The 21,402-nt window shown below is 34.4% G+C and overlaps 1 protein-coding gene across 1 annotated transcript in view; it reads left to right on the top strand.

The window, feature by feature from the left end:
* The window catches only part of MAP4K5 (mitogen-activated protein kinase kinase kinase kinase 5), a 171,904-nt gene that overhangs the window by 78,353 nt on the left and 72,149 nt on the right, over positions 1–21,402 (top strand). The window contains exons 6-11 of the mRNA XM_069082327.1: positions 5,437–5,492; positions 9,198–9,245; positions 9,340–9,382; positions 10,037–10,109; positions 11,965–12,096; positions 19,733–19,795. Of these exons, the coding sequence (XP_068938428.1) occupies positions 5,437–5,492; positions 9,198–9,245; positions 9,340–9,382; positions 10,037–10,109; positions 11,965–12,096; positions 19,733–19,795 (415 nt within the window). The remainder of the gene's footprint in view (positions 1–5,436; positions 5,493–9,197; positions 9,246–9,339; positions 9,383–10,036; positions 10,110–11,964; positions 12,097–19,732; positions 19,796–21,402) is intronic.

Below are 21,402 nucleotides of genomic sequence, written 5' to 3'. Positions count from 1 at the left end.
TTGACTATTTGTGTGTGTTTCTGTTGTAGTCATTAGGAATGTATTTAATTTTTAGACTTTTCTTTATATGTTTATGAGGGTTTTATGCCCTATCACGTGGTCAGTTTTTGTAAAAGTGCATGCATAACTGAGAAATATACATGTTACTTTTAGTTATTACCTAAGATAATCTAACTTTTCTAAAATTCTGTTCTTCATCTCTTTTTAGATTTGTCTAGCTTTAAAAGGGGCACAATTAAAAGTCTGCAACTCTTCTAGTTTTGTCATCCATTTCTCCCATTAATTTGACTAATTTTACTTTCAAATACTTAGGTGCTATGTCATTTGGTGACTACATATTAAGTATTGATATTCTTTCATTACCTATATATAGTACCTTTAAGCATAATGTAATTTTCCTGGTAATTACTAATAACTTTCTATTTTTACTATAGGCTTCTCTGAGATCATGTTGTTGTTTTTTTAATTTGCCTGATGCATAATATTTTAGGTTCAGACCCTCACTTTAACTGTGAATCTTTGTTCTAACTGTATTTATTGAAAACAATTTATTATTGGATTCTCCTTTAAAGTATTTTTGATATTATCCATTTACAAGTGAGCCTACCTATTCATATTTACTTTTGTGATCATTGTTTATTTTTCTCCATTATAACCTTTTATGTTCGCTTTTCTTCTTGCCCCTTTCTTTACAGTAAAAAATGGGGTGGAAAGAAAAATAAGGACTCTGATCAATACTAGAAACCTATAATTGAAGTGGTCTGTTCCTCCTTCTCCACCTCTCTTATCTACAACAAACCCAGACCCTGATCTCCTTAAACCTTGTCTCTTTTTATTTATCTTTTGTGATAACCTTTCCAAAGTGGAAGTTCATATTGCTTTTGACTATTCCCTTCCCCCTTCTACTTTTCCTTTTACAATTCTTTGTCCTCTTTCCCTGGTCTGTATTTCCCAGCCTGTATTCCTTTTGAATTTAATATATCTTTACACCAAATTGTGTGTGTGTGTTCAACCCTGTTTTTTCTGATAGAAGTGAGGTTGTGAGATGCCTATTCCTTCCCTCATTTCTTCCACATTTGTGTACTTTTCTTCTCTCACATTGCAATTGAGACATAATTAAGTTCTTCACCTCTTTTATTCCATAGTGTATTTCTTTTTCTCTCCTTTTCTTTCCTCTCTTAAAACATAACCCCCCCCCGACCCTGTATTTGTCTTATTTAATTCTATGACCCTTGAAGAGTAAAGACTGTGTTAATATGTCATCATAATATATTCCCTTCCAATTGTTGAAGTTCACCTTTATGAGTCTCTCTTGACTCCTGTGTTTACACTTCAAAATTTTACTCATCTCTTGTCTTTTCATCAGGAACACTTGAAATTTTTCTGTTCTAATAGTCCATTAATCCAAGTCCTGTAGAGATTATACTTAGTTTATCAGGGAAAATTATCATTAGTTGTAAACCTTTATATTTTTCCATTTGGAAATTGTATTCCAAGATTTTGTCTCATATATTAGTTGCTGCTTAGTCTTGTGTCATCCTAACTGTGGTTCCCTGGTACTTGAGCTCTTTCTGACTGCTTATGGTGCTTTTTCTTTGACTTAGAAACTCTAGATAATTGGCCATACCATTTTAATAGTTTTCCTTTAGAATTTTTGTTTTTTTCTTGAGGATGTCAAGATGATCACTGGATTCTGTCTTTTTTCACTTTGTCCTTTGGCTCTAGGTAACATTAGAGTTAGCAGGGCTTAGTGGATAGAGAGCCACTTTACAAGCCAAGAAGACCTGGGCTCAAGTCTCGGGTTTCTTACTCATACTAACTTTATGACCCTAAGCAACTCATTTAACCTCTCAGTGATCTAATCTCGTGGTGTCAAACTTAAATAGAAATGGGGTTCATCAGACCATACCTAGCAAGGTTCCCTGTAGACCACATATTAACTTATTTTTTTAATGTAATGTTAATTATGTTTTGTTATATTTGTATTTGTTTTGTTAACTTTCTCTAATTACACTTTCATAAGGTCTCAATGCTTGAGAGTATTACAGGGATATTTGATACCTCTGCTTTAGGCAACTTGTCTAAATTTTAGACAACTGTCAGAAATTAAAAATTTCAGAGAAGGTACCATCCTGCATTGAAGTTGTCTTACCTAGGAATTCCATTTATTAATGAAGCCCCAGTTTCCATCTATCCGTCGCCCTTGGGTTATCATAGATGTGGCAGCCAAGTGGTACAGTAGGTAAAAAAAGCTGGAATTGGAGTCAGGAAGGCATGAGTTAAAATCTTACCTCATCTATTTTATAGTTATATGACCGTGGCCAAATTATTTAACCTCTCTCAGCTTTAATTTCCTCTTCTGTAAAATGGAAATAATAATAATAGCCTATGCCTTTTAAATATCTCATTTAAAACTTTTTTAAGATTTGAAGTAATCTTAAAATGTTATATAAATACTATCTATTATAAGCAGGATTTTTTGGTTCTCATTTTAAAAAAATTCTTGAAATGTGGTATCTAGGTTTTGTGTGGTTTTTTGTCATGGTTTTTAGTGTGTCTGATGATTCTTATTATATTTCCTCATCTCATTTCCTAGGTCAGTTTTTGATAATAGATAACATATTTTGTCATGTTTTTTCAGCCTTTTAACTTTGTACTAATATTTATTGTTGTCACATTGTGTACCATATAATTTTTTTTGGTTTGTTGTAGTTTTCATGGAGAATAATATTTTTCCTACAGAATTCTTAGTTATTTTTAATATACTTTTCTACTTGTTTCATTTTTTTTCAGCCATTCTTATAGTCCTGGTGGTCAAATCATTTTTTTCTTTTTCTGAATCCACTGTTTGTTACAACAGGGTTAATTACTCTTTTCTTTTGGGTTTATTTATCTTATGGGCTTCTCTTAACTCTAAAATGTTTCTTTTTGCATTCTGTATTTCCTTCTATTTAGTAATATTTTCAGCCCCTCTTCTTGCTTTGGGATTTTGTGCCTGGGTCAGTCCTCCCTGGCATGCTTGAATGGGTTGAATAGGTTTTATTTGGGCCTGTGGCCTCCTGCTGCTCTGGATGACTCTTACTGAAGAGTCTGATCTGTGTCTACCAAATTTAATGGAGAAACTTACTTCCATTTCTTTTCAGTTTTCATTTTCATTGGTCTTTTTGGTATTTTCAGTTATTTGCTGAGTTAAGAGAACTGGATTTCTCTTTGACTTTTGACATCATCAACTTAACCAAGAAGACTATAATATTCTCTCCCCTGCCAATACCCTTGCCACTCTCCAATTGATACACATGACTGCTTCCTTAGGGATAGGTCTGATCAGGTTGTTTTCCTTTTCCCAGACCTTCAGTAAAGGGAAGTATGATTCATTTTTTCTTCTCCTGGACCTTCACCAGTTTTTTAGTTTTTGAGATTTTTAACTTCTTTTAAGTGCTTTTCTTATTTATATTGTTGGAGTAATTCTGTTCTCTTGGTTCTGCTTTGCATCAGTTATTATAAATATTATGATGTTTTCCTGAATTCCTCATGTTCATAATTTCTTATTGCACAATAATATTCCATTACATTCATTTGCAATAGTTGGGTTTTTGGGGTGTTTTGGGGTTCTTTCTTGAGTCATTCCACAATCGGTTGTGGAAATTTGTGTGTTTTCCTACCACAAAGACTATTATGAGTATTTTGGACCTTTCATTTTTGTTGGAAGGAAAATCTTCTGCCAAACTTTCTGCTCTTGTCTCTTCTTATCCCTTCCCACCTGTTCTCTTCCATTTCCCCCTGTCTTTTTTATAGTTCCATGCCATCTTCTTACTTTGCTTTTTTCTCAGAGAATTCCTCAGCCTATCATCTCTGCCATGAGTTTGGCAGATAATTCTGGGAATAAATTAAAATTTCTTTCCTCCCTGCCCTGAAGACCCTATATTCCTTATTCTCCCCTTTCTTCCTTCCCCCTCTACTACATACACACATTGAAACTTGAGCTAGAGTTAAAGTTCTCAGAGAACTTTGAACTTGGGAGTACTTAGCTTGTCCAGTATTCAGGCCAGTTGAAAACTTTCTATCACTAATCTTTGTTTTGGAGAAGGAAAGTTCTCTGTCCTCAGAATTTCATCTAGATTTTCCTGGTAATACTATTTTCTCTGACTTTTTCCAATTAAGGAGATCTCTAGGAAAAAAAAAGTTTAAAAGTAGACCTCATACTTGGAAAGATTGGAAACCACTGGAGTCTGATTCTGAAAAAGTGACCCTACTTAACCAGGTTTTGCCAATGCATTATTATGCTAACACCCAGTATTACAATAGATTCTGATCTTTTCAGGTTAGCAGTGAGATTTAAGGATAACTTAAGGTTTAATACAAATGATCTCTGTATTTTCTCCCTCCCCACCCCCCTTAATTCTACTCCTAGAATTTTCTTATTTACTCATTTGCAGCATGTAGAAACTTCATGGAACTTCCCCACTTTGCTTTATACTTTTCTTTCCTGTGGTTTCAAGCTTTACCCTATAGCAGTCCCAAAGATAGATTCATCAATGAAGAACTAGGGAAGAATTACACTAAAATTAAAGTGTAAATTGACCTTAAGGAAATATGACCTTCATGAAAACTTTTAAGTTATTCTAGCATTGTAAAGTTAATATGTATATGTGTCTATGTAATATTTCTTTTATATATACAAATATTTATGCTGTCCTGTCTACTCCATTAGAATATGAATTTCTTAGGACCAGGATTATGTCTATTGCTTGCTTTGTAAATCCTTCTTTTCCTTATAATGGTGCCTTTGCAGGCAGCATATGCTTAATAAATGCCTTGGATTAAAATTGTAAAGAATTCATTGGAATAAAAGTAGTAAATTTGTGTTGCATACATTTTAAAACTTAAATGTTATCCTTATTGATACTTTTTGTGTTTGTATTCCCTTCGTTTCCAAATATATTCTCCCAAAAGCAGTCTCTTTTAAAAAGATAAAAAGAGGGGAGGCCAGGTGGCTCAGTGAGTAAGAGCACCAGCCCCAGTGTCGGGATGTCCTGGGGATCGAATCCGGGCTCAGATACTTAGCACCACACCCAGAAATAACTGGCCGTGTAACCTCGAACAAGTTACTTAACCCCAATTGCTTATATAAAATTAAAAAAAAAGATAAAAAAAAGACAAAAAAAAGTAGTTTAACAAATCCAAACACATTGTGTCTGACATGTATGCAATTTACTCCCCCCCAAGTTCAATTTCATTTTTGTTACATTTACATTATTGTAGTAATTGTGTATATTGTTTACATTATTTTGCTTCTTCATTTGCACATATAAGTTTAAATTACCTGTCTATCTTTTTTCATTTAGAATAGTTTTTGTTAGAAAATTGCAATGCTCTTAATTGTTGTTTTATATGTATTGTTAGATGTGTAAAAATGTGATCTCTTTATTTTTCTAGTTACTGGACCGTTGTCAGAATTACAAATAGCTTATGTTTGCAGAGAAACATTACAGGTACTTGTATGTATTATCTGGAAAGATAATTCGACATGAAATTGTATAAATAAAGCTATATTAGAATATAGTTATGGTCCTGGCTAAGGGCAAAGAAATAAATAACCTAAATTATTACCTCATGATTATTACCTTATTCTGAGAGCCTGGCTCTTCCCTCTGTTAGGCTACTGAATAGATAGAATTCACTTAAACTCAATTGTTAAAAATGGGGTGGGGTGGGTGGGGTGGAAGACAGTTCTACTTGAATATTCTCTGACTTCTGGGCCTCAGACGGTTTGAGCTGGAGAATTCAAAGGAGTGAGATTGATGCCCAGAAAGATCACCAATCCTGTCTGCAGCTCTGGTTGTGTATTACCACTACACTTCAGTGTCTTTGTAGTGCTTACTGGTTTGAGCAAACTGCCTTGTTAGTATTATGGTGTGGGCTACCAATAGATAGTTGTGTCCTTCCAAAGCAGTGAGGAGAGCTGAGCTGATTCGGATATGAGAGAAAAATATGAAGAGTTTGGTGTCTTTTAAGATTTTCAGGAATTAATATACATATTACTGATCATTTTCAAAATCAGTCACACATTTGGTTGGCTCAGGAAAACCTGATAAACCATAAAAAAAAACCATCAAACCCAGAAACTTTATGATTAACAGTACTTTTTATATATAATAAATAACCTACCAGAAAGCCTGTTACTGAAAGTAGCAGGTTACAGTTTTATCACTTTTAAATTTTTTTCACAAATCAGTTGCAATTACGTGGTGTATTAATTTACAATTGAGGAAATTGCTGATTTTTATGTCAGGTAGGATCATAGGTCTAGAGTTGGATGGAGTCTGAGAGGCTAAATAGTCTAATCTCCTTATTTGTTTTCTAGTAGCTTGTTTAGAAATAACAACAACGTTCAACTAATGCCATTTGTGGACTTTGTGGCTGAGCAAGAAGTCATTGCAAAGAAAGTCAAATGTTTTTATAGTTCTTATTTCCTGCATGGAGAAATCTATAGTACAGTGATATATATATACCCACGGAATATTTAACATGTATGTATTTAACATGCTGTAATAGATAGAAAGCTAACTTCAAAGCCAAGAAGACCCCAGGTCAAGTCCTACCTCTGACACATACTGATTGTGTGATCCTTGGCAAGTCCCTTAATTTCTTATAGAATTATAGCACTGGGAGGGACCAGCTCCCATCCTGGGGACCAACCCACAACACTCTCATGTGCAGTCAAACCTATAATTTGGAAATACTTAACAAAATAAATAAAAATACAATAAAACATAGACACATTTACTGGTTTACGAAACATAGGTCAAAAGGCCTACATTTTATTCCCAGTGCTTCCAGTAGCAAAGTGCATGACCATGAATATGTCAGTGATTCTTTCTCATCCAAATCTTTCCCTAAGTAAATGAGAAGAGTGATTGCTGACCTCTTCCAGAGCTGGAGGGAAGGCATTGTAAAGTTTTTCTAATGGGGGCTCCAAATATTCCTTTGAATCAATAAATAAGCATACTTTCTTTAGACTGAACAAATAGCATGTCTCATAATATGTATATATTATTGCTTTTGTAATTGATAAAAATTCATTTAAAAATATAGCTAAATTTCTGTTAGCTTTTTATCATTATGTTCTCATTCAATAAATATTTCTCATACTTAGAAAGGTTGGGAACCACTGGACTAGATGACTTACAACTTTAAAACTCTTTAATTGTAATTAAGAGCTACTCCCTTAATTAGAGAGTCAAGCCAGATTCTCCCAACAAAAAATTTCACTTATTCAGTAAACATTTAGTAAGCACTATGTGCCTAGCACAGAAAACAAAAACGATCACTATCCTAAAGGAGCCAGGAAATGTTAAGAAGGTTTGATTTCTTTCTCACTTTGCCCATTGTCTAGTGCTGTACTATTAGTGTTATTTTTCCCTTTGTCACTCTTCCACCCGAATTTAATTAGTTGTATTGTTTTTGTGTGGAAGAATGTGTTACAGACAATTTAATGTTGACTTAGCTGTCCCCAACCTTTGCTGGTTTCTGTCTCCAAAAGGAGGAGGACAGATCCATGTGACGTGAGTTGTACTAGGCCTGAAGTTCATTCTAGAAATGGTCCTCACATGGTGGTAGTAGAAAGCAGGTCCAGGTTTGCTTCTCTGCTTTGCAGAGCCACAGCTTGACCCCTTGCTTATTCCTTTAGCCCCAAGGCTGCAAGCCACCACTTTAATATTCTAAAAGCCAGTACATTAATATGGCCTGATCATCTCAGATAAAAAGTCAGATTTAAGAGTTAGTAACTACCCTCCAGATTAAACACATAGCCTAATTGCCACAGGTTAAATTTTGAGCTCTTAACCTAATTTCTCACATTAAAGTGAGAAATATTCACTTTATCTTAATTTAGATTGCAAAATATAAACATTTCCAGTTGCTATTCAGTTTTCTTTTGTCTTTAAACGGTTTTAATATTTATTTTTCACATTGAAGTTTATTTTTGCATACAGTTCTCAAGGTTCTATATAATGTTAAGTAATAAACTTTAGTTTTTAGGGAGGAAGCCTGATATAGAAGTAGCACTTAATGAGGAGTCAGAGGATGGGGTTTCAAATTTCAGTTCTGCCAAGCAAATCATTTCACCTCTCTAGACTAGTTAACCCACTGGGTCAATTGAATTTGACTCAGAACTTGAACTAAACAGAACTTCCAGTTCTATGATATTTTAAATTTACATGCAGATTCCCTAAATTGCATTTTAAGTCCTTAGTTTGTTTTACTTTTGTTCTTTGGAGACTAACTCTGGCTGAATCAACTGGAGTTAAATACTACAGGAAAAAAACATGAGTTGAAACTTAAGTAATTTAAATAGTCCTGAAATTTCTGTAAACTCTTTCTCCATTACTCTTAAGTCCTTTCATTCTCAACAAGTAGTTTGGGGAAGGTTTATTTACTACTACCAAAGAAGAAAATATATAATATAATAAGAGAATATATTTGTTATATAGATTAACTCTCTCCCTACCCTCTTCGAAGCCCTTAAGCCCTGATAACTAGGGAGATAATACCCTACCTTTTGCTCTGCTTTTATGGTAGTGTGAGTAATAGAAATTATAAAATTTTAGACCTGAAAGGAGAAGATCCAGCCCATTCATTTTATAAAGACATTTCAATTTGATAGTTAATTGTTACTCTTTACTGTGTATTATGACATAGTAGATTTAATCACCCTTCTTAGTCAAGGATGATTGGGAAAGTTTCTTGTTTTTGTGAGTATGTGTGGTAAGAAGTGAAGGCAGGGAATTACTAAAAGGACCAGCAAGACCAAGTAGACCTTTCTGAATATGGAGAATGATAAGTTAGTAAAAATCTGTGAATTTCATCCACTTTTTTGAGAAGTAATAACAGTGATCAATAAAAGGATATATTTATATGGTAAAATACATTTCACTCCATTGCAAGTCACAACCATGCTAAGTATTTTTAGATCAGGTAATTTAAATTTTTTTTTTTTATTTTTTAAAAAGCCTTAGTAATAGCAACCTTCAGAGCTAATAAAGAAACTTTCTTCCACTCTCTTCCGCCTCTTCCTGCCCCCTTCCCCAGTATTTCAGATTTCTTATTACATGATTTAGTGGAAATTTCTGGTTTGTTGTTATTGTTTTTTTCAGTTATATTAATGTATATGTTTATTTTGTTTTTGTCACTTTTAGGGTCTTGCTTATTTGCATACTAAGGGGAAAATGCATCGAGATATCAAGGTAAATTAAAATAATATTTAAATTGCTATGCTTTTCTGTAAAAAGACATAAAAATTCGTAGTCCTAATTCAGTAATGTTTGTTTTTTGCCTTAGGGTGCAAATATTTTATTGACAGATCATGGTGACATTAAATTAGGTATGTTATTTCAAGATCCTAATTTATTATTAAATTTTAAAAATTAATATTAGAATTGTGTGAATAGTTTAAAATGCTGGTGCTAGGGAGGCTGAGGCTAAGTGAATTGCTTGAGTTGGGAAAACTCTGAGCTGCAGTCAAGCTAAAGCTGATTGGGTGTTTGCACTAAGTTTAGCACCAGTCTGGGGAGTCTTGTGAGCAGAGGACCAGCAAGCTTCCTAAAGAGGAGAGAATCAACCTAAATTATAAAGAGTAGGTTAAAACTTTGGTGTGAATCAGTAGTGGGATTGGGTCCCATGAGTGGTCATTGCTTTTCCAGCCTGGGGGTGAGAGGGAGAGAGACCCAGTCTTCTTCAAGATAAATTAAAAAAAAAATTAACTTCTATTATAAATTCTGGGGAAAAAAGGTCAAGGAATTTTCTTGTTTTCAAGCCTTGTAAATAGAAGATTAAACTTTAAATAATGGTGTTTTAGATATCCCCTCTAGTTTTTTATTCCATTTCTGATTTATTTGCATGTCTCTGTAGTATACTGTATTATTTTATAATTGTATTGTGTTATGGATAGCACTTTTTTTCTATTAAGAACAAAACTTCCAATTCTCTTTAAATAAAATATAACAATTTGTTTTTTGGGTTTTTTTTTTTTTTTTAGCTGACTTTGGTGTGGCTGCAAAAATAACAGCTACCATTGCAAAGAGGAAATCTTTTATTGGTACCCCTTATTGGTAAGAAATGACCTTAATTGGATTTTATATTTCATCATTTGTTAAAGGTTAGAATCTTTCTTAAGATTGTTGAATATAATTACAGCTTTATAAAAATGTGATGCTCTAATTCTTAACCCATGGTTCATGAATTTTGATAACTAAGTTTCAGTATCATTAGTTTCCTTTGTAATCCTATGTGTTTTATTTTACCCATTTAAAAATATTATTCTAGGAATGGATCCATAGGCTTCATGAAGCTGTGAAAGAAGTCCATGATATACAAAAAGGTTAAGAACCCCTGATCTAGAAGGGAAAGAAATCATTTGACATTGTCAGAATACTTATATCCTTTCTGGCTTCATTATAAGCTATGACTTGATATATGCATTTGGGAATTGTTTTTAAATGCCCTGTTCTTCCCAATATGATGATTTCCTGATTTACAAGCATCACTGAGAATGTAGGTGTGAGAGCTATTATTTCTTGAATCTTTCCACTGCCACCATCCTGGTATAGGCCCTCATCTCATGACTAGACCATTAAAATACTATTCCAGTAGTGTTCTCTTCCCCTGCCTTTATGTCTTTTTGGATCCTGAGCATCTAGCACAGAGCTTTGAAGTACTAGGTGCTCAGTAAATATTTGTTGTTGATGATGTTGTTAATTTTTGTACCAACATAGCTATACATGTAGAAGGGCCTAGCTGAAATGTGGGAACTACCAGTATATGAGACACAAGGTCAGAATAATCAGTGAGATTTAGTACTTCCTAGAAAGCAGTAGTATTGTGTTGTTTTTTTGTTTAAAAACTGTCAGCTCCTGCTAGTATTCATGTGCTGGGGAGAAGAGTAGAGTAAGAGAATATGGAAGAAGTCATACTACTAGAGAGTAGAGCTCCCCTGACTGGTAGTCAAGATATTAGAACTCCTTAGGACCTCACAGTTCACCTTAGAGAACAGTAATACTGTGAAAAAGAACTCTTAAAGCTTTGTTGATATTTAAGAATAAGAGGGCAATGTAGGGGTAAAAAATCCAGAAAGAAGGAGGAACAGTTTATCTTTTTTATACAGCTTGTTTGTTGATACTCTGTAGCACCAGTGTAATATTCACAGTGCCCACAATCACAATGAATATACCTGCATGGTGCTCAGTCACAAAATATAACAGACTCACCATAGAGACGACAGAAGCTAAACATTTATTCAGCCATCAGAAAACCAAATCCCAAAACCAGTAAGATGATTCCATCGTAGCAGCAAAGAAGTTAATAAGCCATAACAGCACAGGGAGCCACAGCATCCTTTGGTCTTCCCACAAATGAATATTTTTACTCATAAACTTGACTGACTCTCTGGGACCCATGCTCTCCTCCTCCCAATCTCCCTAACTCTGGCTCCCAGCTTCCTGTGGGCTCTGCTCCACCCTTCAGCAAACTGCTCCCAACACAGGTTCCATATGATTACATTCAACCTATTAGGGGGCAGAGTATATTTTCAAAGCAGGAAAGGTCTTCAAATTCCCTTAGGCTTATTAGGGGACAGGGAAGATCTTAAAATTCCCATTATTGTTACATACACCTATCAGAGTGGCCTCAGTAAAAGTTCTAACTGCATGTTCTCTTCCCCCAATTTGAAAAACATTGTTTTAAAAGACTACATGAAGAGGGGAAAAAAATCTTTTTTACTTTAGAACCACTTTATACTGCAGAAGTTGTTTTAATTTTCTTTTATAACATTTTAAGAACTGTATTATATATAACTAGAAGGGACAGATTTCAGTTATTAGGTTTATTTAAAAATAGAAAATTTCTTTTCATTGATGATACTATATTGAATTATATATGGACTTATACATACATATACAAATATTACAGGATGGCTCCAGAAGTTGCTGCAGTGGAAAAGAATGGTGGATACAACCAACTTTGTGATATTTGGGCAGTAGGAATAACAGCAATTGAACTTGGAGAACTTCAGCCTCCTATGTTTGATCTTCATCCAATGAGGTTATTAAAATGTTAACACATTTTTGGGATAATGATATTCTTTGATTCTTTGGAAATGCTAACTAGAACATTTCAACTTTTATTTCCAGCTTTATCACAGGATAATAAAACTGTAAAAGAAATTTTGAAATAATCTAGTTTAAGCCCTGCTTTCTGATATGTTTACATCTGTAGCACTCTAGACAAATAAAGATAGAAAATGTTCAGTTTGGGAAAAAAAAAAAGAAAACGTTTAGTTTGATAACTATTTTCTAGGGTTTAACAGCTACCAAGAACATTTTCGTTTACATTTTAAACTTTTTTTCTGGAAGGTGAACCCATTTTTCCTTCTTTTGTCTGTATCTTCGGAAGTAGAAAAAAATTGATCACAAAAACAGTTTTCAGATATTCTTTTTTTTTTTTTTTGCTTTTTGGAGGACAATTTGGGGTTAAGTGGCTTGCCCAATGTCACATGGCTAGTTTTTTTTGTTTTAAGTGTCTGAGGCTGGTTTTGACTTAGGTCCTCCTGACTCCAGGGCCAGTGCTCTATTCACTGCGCCACCTAGCCACCCTGGTTTTCAGATATTCTAGATATGATTATCTGGCATATTGATTTTTTCCAGCCCTTTAATTGTTTTTCCTTTCTCTTCCTTATTGATCATTTTGCTATTGATTTTCCCTAGGGAGTCAGCAGGGAAAATATGAAGGTAAAAACCAAATATCAGTTGTGTTGATCTGGAAAAAACGAGACTTAGGGAAGAAATTGAAGCTATTTGCAAAAATGAGTTTTGGATTTGGGAGGAAGAGAATTAGGGTTGTCAATGAATTTAATTTCTTTATATTCTTTTTTTACTATAATAATAAGTCAAGCATTTATTAAACACCTTCTGTGTGCCAGGAAGTCTGCTAGGCACTGGAGATAAAAGGATAAAAATGAAACAGTCCCTGCAGTTATTAAAGAAACTTAAATGGCTTAATCTGCCAGTCAAGAAGATATACACGTGTGCAATAGATTATTATATAAAGAATAAATACAAAGTAATTTTGAGGAAACCACTAAGAAAGGCTTTATGAAGAACAAGACTTCATAACCTGGGGTCCATGAACTTGGTTTTAGAAAATGTTTTTATAACTGTAGTTTAATATAATTGGTTTCTTTAGTAATCCTGTGTATTTTATTTTAAGCATTTTAAAACGTTATTCTGAGGAAGAGCCTGTAGGTTTCACCAATCTGTTGAAGGGGGTTCAAGAAGGTTAAGAATGTCTGAGTTTTTTAAGTTTGAGCTAGGTTTTGAAGGACACGAGGGATACTAAAGAACAGGTGAGGAGCCTGGTGGACAGTCATTGCAAAGGCACGGAGACAGGGGATGGGGATGTCTTGTGTAAGAAACAGCAGAAATCCGTTTTGGCTGGATTGTAAAATGTGGGGATGGGGGAACACGTAAAGATGTTAGAAGGGTAGATTGAGGTCTGAATGTGAAGAGCTTTAAATGATAGAGTATTTACATTTGATCCTAGAGGCAATAGGGAGCCACTGGAGCTCATTGAATAGGGGAGTGACATTACCAGAATTATGCTTTAGAAAAATCACTTCCCTAGATTTATGGAAGATGGATTAGAAAGTGGAGAGATTTCGTGCCATGAGATTAGTTAGGATTCTGTTACAGTAATCCAGGAAAGAGGTGATAACTGTGAGTGGAGAGAAGGCAATAGATGTAAGAGATTTTGTGGAGATAAAAAAGGCAATATTTGATAGTTGATTGGATATGTTGATTGACTGAGGCTGAGGAGTCAAAGATGTCAATTAGGTTGTGAACTTGGGTGGTTGGAAGGATGGTGGTACCTTAAACAGAAGAATATAGAGTGTTGGGGAGGATGGAGAAGAGCCAAGGCAGAGAAGTGAGAATGAATTCCTGCAAGTGGATCTGGAGCTAGCCAACACTCTGACTAGGGGAACATCTGATTGATTTATATAAAAACCAGAGCCATTTTCTAATAGATCAAATAGGTCAAAGGGTATGAACTGGCAGTTCTTAAAGGAAGAAATTCAAGCTATCAGCAAATGTAAAAAAAAAAATGCTTTAAATCACTAGTAGTAAAAAATTCTGATTAAAACGTCTCTAAAGTTTCAGCTCATGCTCATCAGATTGGCAAAGATTGTTTTGAAAAGGAAAATGACAGTTTGACGGATTGTGGAAAAATAAGCACACATTAGTATTTTGTTTGTTGGTGGAACTGTGAATTGGTCCAGCCGTTCTGGAAGACAATTTAAAATTAACTAGAAAAGTACTAAACTGATAGAAGAGAAGATTTTTTGACATGACCAATATGTGGATTTTTTTTTCTTTGCTCAGTTATTCTTATTTATACAAGGCTTTTAAAAAATACCCATTGATCCACTGATAACACTACTGGGTATATACCCCAAAGAGATCAAATAAAGAGGAAATGATTATATAAAAAAAATATTTCTAGCAGTACTTTTTGTTGTAGCAAAGAAATGGAAACTTAAGAGGTTGCCCCTTAATTGTGGATGACTAAACAAATTATGAATGCAATGGCATATTATTGGGCCAAGAAATTTCAGAAGGGATGTATTCAGAGAAATCTTGTATGAAATGGAAAATCTTATATGAAATATGAACATAATAAAGAGTGAAGTTAGGAAAACCATAAGAACAATTTACATAATAACCATAACACTTTTTTTGAAAAGAACTTTCAAAGATTTGACTCTGATCAAAACTTTGACCAACCACTACTGTAGAGAACCCATAATGAAGCATGCTATTGCCTAACAGAGAGGAAATAGACATTTTCTGATGTGGCCATATGTGTGGGGTTTTTTCTTGGCTATTCTTATTTAACACAAGGTGGGTTTTTTTCTTTTGTTTTTAAATTGAGGGAGATTTGGGAGGAAGAGGTGTATTAGCAGTGGTATTGCTCAAAGAAAGAAAGGACAAAAGAGAAAGAAAAATTGAACCATTTTTTTTAATGCAAAGAGGAAAACACGGGATGTTAAGGTACAAAAGAGCAAGACAGCTTTGAAGCTTAGGTGTTGAAATTATATTATTCTTTAAAAAGAAATGCAAATTGTATGTGATAAAGATTTATAAATTCATCCACAATTCAGTCTTCATTTTCTCTTTTGTATATGGAAGTGCTTATGTTTCTTGATGTTTGTCAAGTTCAGAATAATAATAAATTTTAAATTAAAAAAAGAATGAGAAAGAATATGAAAAACTTTTAGGATGCAGGCAAAAGTGGTCCTTAGAAGAAATTTTACTAAATGTTTTCATCAGCGAGAGAAATAACATAATAGTGAATTGGAAATGGTACTGGAAAAAAATTAAAATGCACGCAACGAGTTAAAAAACCTCAATCAAAAACAAAAACATTCTGAAAATTAAAGAAAAGATAAAATAAAAAACAAAAAAATGAACTGTTAAATAAACCTAGGAGCTGATTTTTCAAAATAAGCTTAAATATAATTAAACTTAACTAATCTGGTAAAAAAGAAAAAAAATAATCAAAAATAAAAAAGAATTCATAACAAATGATAAAATAAAAGAAGTTATAGGAAAATAATGATGGTGAAAGCTAGCATTTATTTAGTGCTATAATATTTCCCTGTGAAGTAGATGCTCTTACTTTTATTTAACACATGAGTTAAATAATGATAGCCTGAGGTGAAGTAACTTGTAGGCTGTCTGAGGCAGGAATTGGGTCTTTCTGACTCCCAGGTCTAGTGTTCTATACAGTGTGTTACCTAGCTATCTCAACTAAATGGCAATAAAATCAATAATTTAAATGAAAAAGATGTTTATTTACACAAATGTAAATGCCAAGTTTAATAATATTAGAAGTAGAAAATTGAAAGTCTCAGAAAAAGAAATTGAATATGCCATAAAGGAACTCCAAAAGATAAAAATCCAGAACCAGATGAATTTAAAAGTGAATTCTATCAAATATTCAAATAGCAATTATAATTTTGCATAAATTGTTTTATAAAAAGGAAGAGATCCCCCCCAAATTCTTCAATATTAATTCGATCTGTGGTTTTATTACTTCAGGGGCAGCAGATCACAGTCCATACTCATCTGCCCATCTTCTACAGTTCTCATCAATGTCTCCATAAATGTTTACCTACAAGTGGTCCACCCCTTTGTGCTAGAGGCCTTCCTTCTTTGTCCTGGTATATCTGGGGAGGTAATAGTGGTACAGTCTGGCCATCTACCTGAGACAATACTTTTATATAATAAATAAACAAATATATAGCAGGATCTTATATTCTCTACATCTTTTAGTCAGTTATGAGATAATCATCAAAACCAGGAATAATAAAGAAAATTATTTCAATGTAGAAATATTGAACAAAATATTAGCAAAGTGAGGATGATAAGGTGAAGAATATTATACACTATGGACAAACTGAATTTGTACCAGGAATACAAGGTTAGTCCATTATTTTTCTGTTTTATTTATCGCATTTATATGGCATTTGAAGGTTTGTAAAGTGCTCTACGTATATTTTCTCATTTGACCCTCATAATAACCCTGTAAAGTAGGTGCTCTTACTATTATCCATGTTAACAGATGAGAAAACTGAGGCATAGAAAGGTTAAGCGATTTGCCTAGGGGTTACTGAACTAGTAGGTTTCTGAGGGAGAATCTTACTCAGGACTTTCTAACTTTTAATCTTATGCTCTATCCATTTCACCACTTAGCTTCCTATTAGAAAAACTCATAAATATAATAGACCCTGTTAACTTTTTTTTTTAAGTACAAGTTAAATGATTACATCATTAGATGCAGAAGAGGCTTTTAATAAAATACCCTGTGTGTTAAAAATATCAAAAAGTTTAGGAATAAATGTACCGTTCCTTAATTTGACAAAACTATCTAACACCAAGATATAGCATTATCTCTAATGGAAAATGTAGATGTCTATGTGTAAATTAGGGGTAAGTCAAATATGTCTATGTCATAACTATTATGTGTTTCTAGAAACACTTGCTTTTAGCAATAACAAAAAACATTAAAGGAATAATAAGAGGAAACAATTATAATTTTTTTGCAGATGACATGCTGACTTACTTAGAGAACCTATATATAAAATTAACTTAAAAATGAATTAAAATAGTTAATAACTTCAGTAAAGCAACAGGATATAAAATAAACCCACAAAAAAATCAAAAGCCTTTTTCTGTCTCACACATAATCCAGCATAAAGAGATAGAAAAGAAATTAGTTTTAAAATAACCATAAGACGTGTAAAATAATTAGATACTGTTATGAGTAGAATTTTTTTTTTAAAGCAATTGTGGTTAAGTAACTTGCTCAAGGTTACATGGCCAGTTATTTCTGGGTGTGGTGCTAAGTATGTGAGCCCGGATTCGATCCCCAGGTCATCCTGACACTGGGGCCAGTGCTCTTACTCTCTGTGCTACCTGGCTGCTCCTGTCATGAGTAGAATTTAACAAAAGGGGTAAACTGAGGCAGGTCTCTACAGGAGATAAGTTTATTAATAAGGTGCCAAACCTAATAATAAAGGGCTTTCTGGTCCACGTCGGGCTTGCAGGGTCTCTTAAAAGTGGGTATGTCTTCCTTCTGATTGGCCTGAAAATACGTTGTTTGGAAGAGGCAAGGCAGTCCCAATTGGTGGACATTTTTTGGAGGAGGTGGGTTAATAATTTTCACCTCCACCCTATTCACCTTTGGAGTGAGGAGGAGGCAGGACTAATCCTCATGTGAAAGGCTTAGTCTGCAGCTAGGGGAAAGGGACTGGCCTTCAGATGTCGCCGATTATGCTCTTCTCTGATACTTAATGCCAGCTGCCTCATGAGACCCAGCTGCCTTTAGCAATCCTGGCTAGAGAAAAACCATCACAATCACGTTCTATTTGGTTTTGGCTTCCACATCGGAGACCAGATCATTCTAAACTTGATTAGAAAGCAAGGACAGTGGACTTGTCCCCTGTGGAGAGGAGCTTCAGCTGGTTTTCTGGACTGCTGGGTTCCACTTAAGAGTGGGACTGAGCTAGTTATGAGCATTTGCCTTGGGAGCTGGGAGCAGTCACATTGCTCAACCACACCTAGATTAAGAGATGGGGGTTTTGAGAAAAAAGTATATTATAGATTAATATTATCAAATGATATAGCATAATATTAATTTTCCTTAATATCTGACTATTGAAACATATCAGAGCTCTATGAATACAAGTCAACAAGCATTTAATAAGTACCTACTATGTTCCAGTAAATGAGCTCAATGCTGAGAATGAAGAGAGGCAAAACCAGTTCCTGTTATCAGGGAGCTCACAATCTAATGGGAGAAACAACATAGAAAAAAATTATGTGCAAACAATATATACGTAGGATAAATTGGAGATAATCACAGAGATCAGGCACTGGTATTAAGAAGAACTGGGAAAGACTCCTTATCGAAGGTGAAATTTTAGCTGGCACTTGAGAGAAGCCAAAAGACAAATGAGGAAGGAGAACATTGCAGGGATGGGGAACAGCCAGTGAAACCTGGGTTTCAGAGATATGAGTGTTTGAGGGACAGCAAAGATTAGTGTCATCGATTACAGAGTATATGGTGAGAAGTAAGGTTTGAGAAGGTAGGAAGAGCCCAGGCTTTAAAAGCCAATCAGGATTTTATATTTGATTCTGGAGGTAATAGGGAACCACTTGAATTTATTGAATTAGAATAATGACATGGTCAGAAGTAATTTTGACAGTTGACTTCAGGTTGGGCTGAGTGGTGGGGAGAGACTTGAGGCAGGAAGACCAACCAACCAATATGAGTCCAGGTATGAGATGATGAGGACCTGGACCAGAGTGTTGTCAGGGTCAAGGGAGAGAAGAGGACATATACAAGAAATGTCATGAAAATATAATTCACAAGATCTGGCAACAGATTAGATATTGGGGGGAATATGAGGAATACCACAAAACATTTCTTATGGAAATAATTTAGATAACTGTATTTCAATAACTGGAGAAACTATAAATTGCTTATGGTGGACCATACCAGCTATTGACAGATGAAGTCACCTAGCTGATCTAGGTATAATCATGTATACTTTCATTGATGAGCCCAGTACTTAGATAGATCTTTGCCCTCTTCTAATTGGGATGTTCCCTAAGCCCAGGAGGCCCAACCATCCACATGTCACCTCTTGCCCTTGCCTCAGGACTAGCCCCATCTTCTTTTCTTGTTTTATCTCTGGTGGCAGCTTTTACTCCTGTTCTTTTCCAGTCTTTTTGCTGGTTATTGGTTGCAACAGCCAGTTCACCTCCTTCACCCTTTGTTTTCATACTCATTGTCCTGTTCTTTGGTTACTCTTCTTTTCCTGTGTCTTGTTGCCTTACCTTGAAACCGTGGGAATATTTTTAAATGGACTTTTGTTTCTAGGAGGAGCCTGAGGTCACTGAAAGAACTTTGTAATTTCTATAAGGCCATTGATTCTCTTGTCTAATCTTGCCTCCAGCTTGTTTGTATAATATAAACTTGGTATTTGTATTACTATTTGTGCAATTCATAAGTTAATCTATCTTGAGTAAATTCACTCTATTTTTATCATAGATCTTGGATATTTTAATAAAAGTGAGGATGCATTAATGAAGCTGTTTAATTGTACTTTTCATTTCAGGGCTTTGTTCTTAATGTCAAAAAGCAATTTTCAACCTCCAAAGCTAAAAGAAAAGACAAAATGGTAAGTCAAAATACACAGATTTGTATACTTTTTTTGGATAGATGGAACCTTAGATACATCCCTAACTTCTTTGTCCTATAGCTAAAGAAATTGAGTCCTAGAAAGGGATTGTGGAGAGAGTCCTCTCTCAGAGGAGGTGTGAAACAGTAGACACATTATTGCTTATTATTTAGTATATCTCCTGTTAAATACATCCATTTTTTTTACAGTGAAAGCAAGGTCAAAATCATAGTTAACAGAGGCAAGAGTGACATGTCAAATTCACTTCACCTGACAGTATAGGACAGTGATGGCACGTCAAATTTCAGGACAAATACAGTGCTGTACATCCCAGTCAGTGAGAGTAGGTTTATGACACAGATGTGTAGTGTTCTCTATTGTCACATTGGAATGTTAAGTATGTAAACTCAAAGTTAGTCTTTATGAGGGAGTTAAAAGTGCCCTAATATCTGTTCTATTTTTCAACATCATTCATTTTGGTAAATATAGTATAATCTGATTTTTTTTAAAGGGGAAACTTCTTTTTAAATTTTTTTTAAAGCAATTGGGGTTAAGTAACTTGCTCAAGGTTACACTGCCAATTATTTTGTGTGGGTGCCAAGTATCTAAGGCTGGAACTGATCCTGGGTCTCCTGACGCTGGGGCCAGTGCTCTTACTCACTGCGCCACCTGGCCGCCCCTAAAGGGGAAACTTCTTAAAAATTGAAGTAACTCAAGAATAGTTGCAGATAATCATTTGAAACTTCCAAGAATTGCATTTAAATAAAATTATAGTATCTTAAATATTTTGTTATTAGTTTTTAAAAAGTAAAATAATAGCCCTTCCTGATAGTTAAATCCAAAATTATTTTGAGTGGACTTGTTTCTCAGTGTAAATTATCAAATGTGATGTCATTCTTTTTCAACCACAATCAAGATTGATATATTGTGTTTATAGTAGGTATAGAAGAAAATTCTGTTTCATACAAAGTTGTTAGAAAAGTTAGTACAATCTGTAATGCTAAGTTAAAGGAGCTAGAGAACTCTTTATTTACCCAAATATAAAATGTCATAAGTTTTTCACAGGTTCTGATGGCTATTTAAATGTGCTGTCACAAAATAGTCTGTTAATGGTTCTTCAGCTAGAGTAAGACAAAGCATATCTCGTATATCTAAGGCAAATGGGCATCTGTCCATCCATGTATGGGAGGGACTTTTGCCTTTATGGGTAAAATGACTGCTGCTTCTGTAACCTGGTCTTCTGTTTTATTTGTAGGACAGTTTTGTTGTTTTTTTTTTTAATTGGGAAATACTCTTTTTGGAGGAGGGTGTGGGGTGGGTGGATTATTGAATTATTTATAGCCCTAAGTGCAGTCATTTTGTCTTTCTGGGTCAGAGTGTGAATTTAAGGACTTTTCATTGGTTAATTAATTTAAATTAATTAATGAATGAATTTGCTTCATTTTCATTATCTATTACAAATTAAGCATTCACAATACTGCCTGGACCTAATGTTCTGAGGAACTTATTTGCTTTCTCCTCCACTATGGGCCCCTCTCAGCTCAGGATCCATGTACCAGGTGACAGTCCTTGGGGAGTTTGTCTTTCTAAAACAGGGGAACTCTCCT

Source organism: Petaurus breviceps, unplaced genomic scaffold (genome assembly GCF_028583685.1).
Source record: "Petaurus breviceps papuanus isolate PSGF00001 unplaced genomic scaffold, PetGlider_PUasm1.0 164, whole genome shotgun sequence".
Taxonomy (NCBI): domain Eukaryota; kingdom Metazoa; phylum Chordata; class Mammalia; order Diprotodontia; family Petauridae; genus Petaurus; species Petaurus breviceps.
The sequence above is the reverse complement of the archived record's forward strand: the minus strand, read 5'-3'. Positions and strand labels throughout refer to the sequence as shown.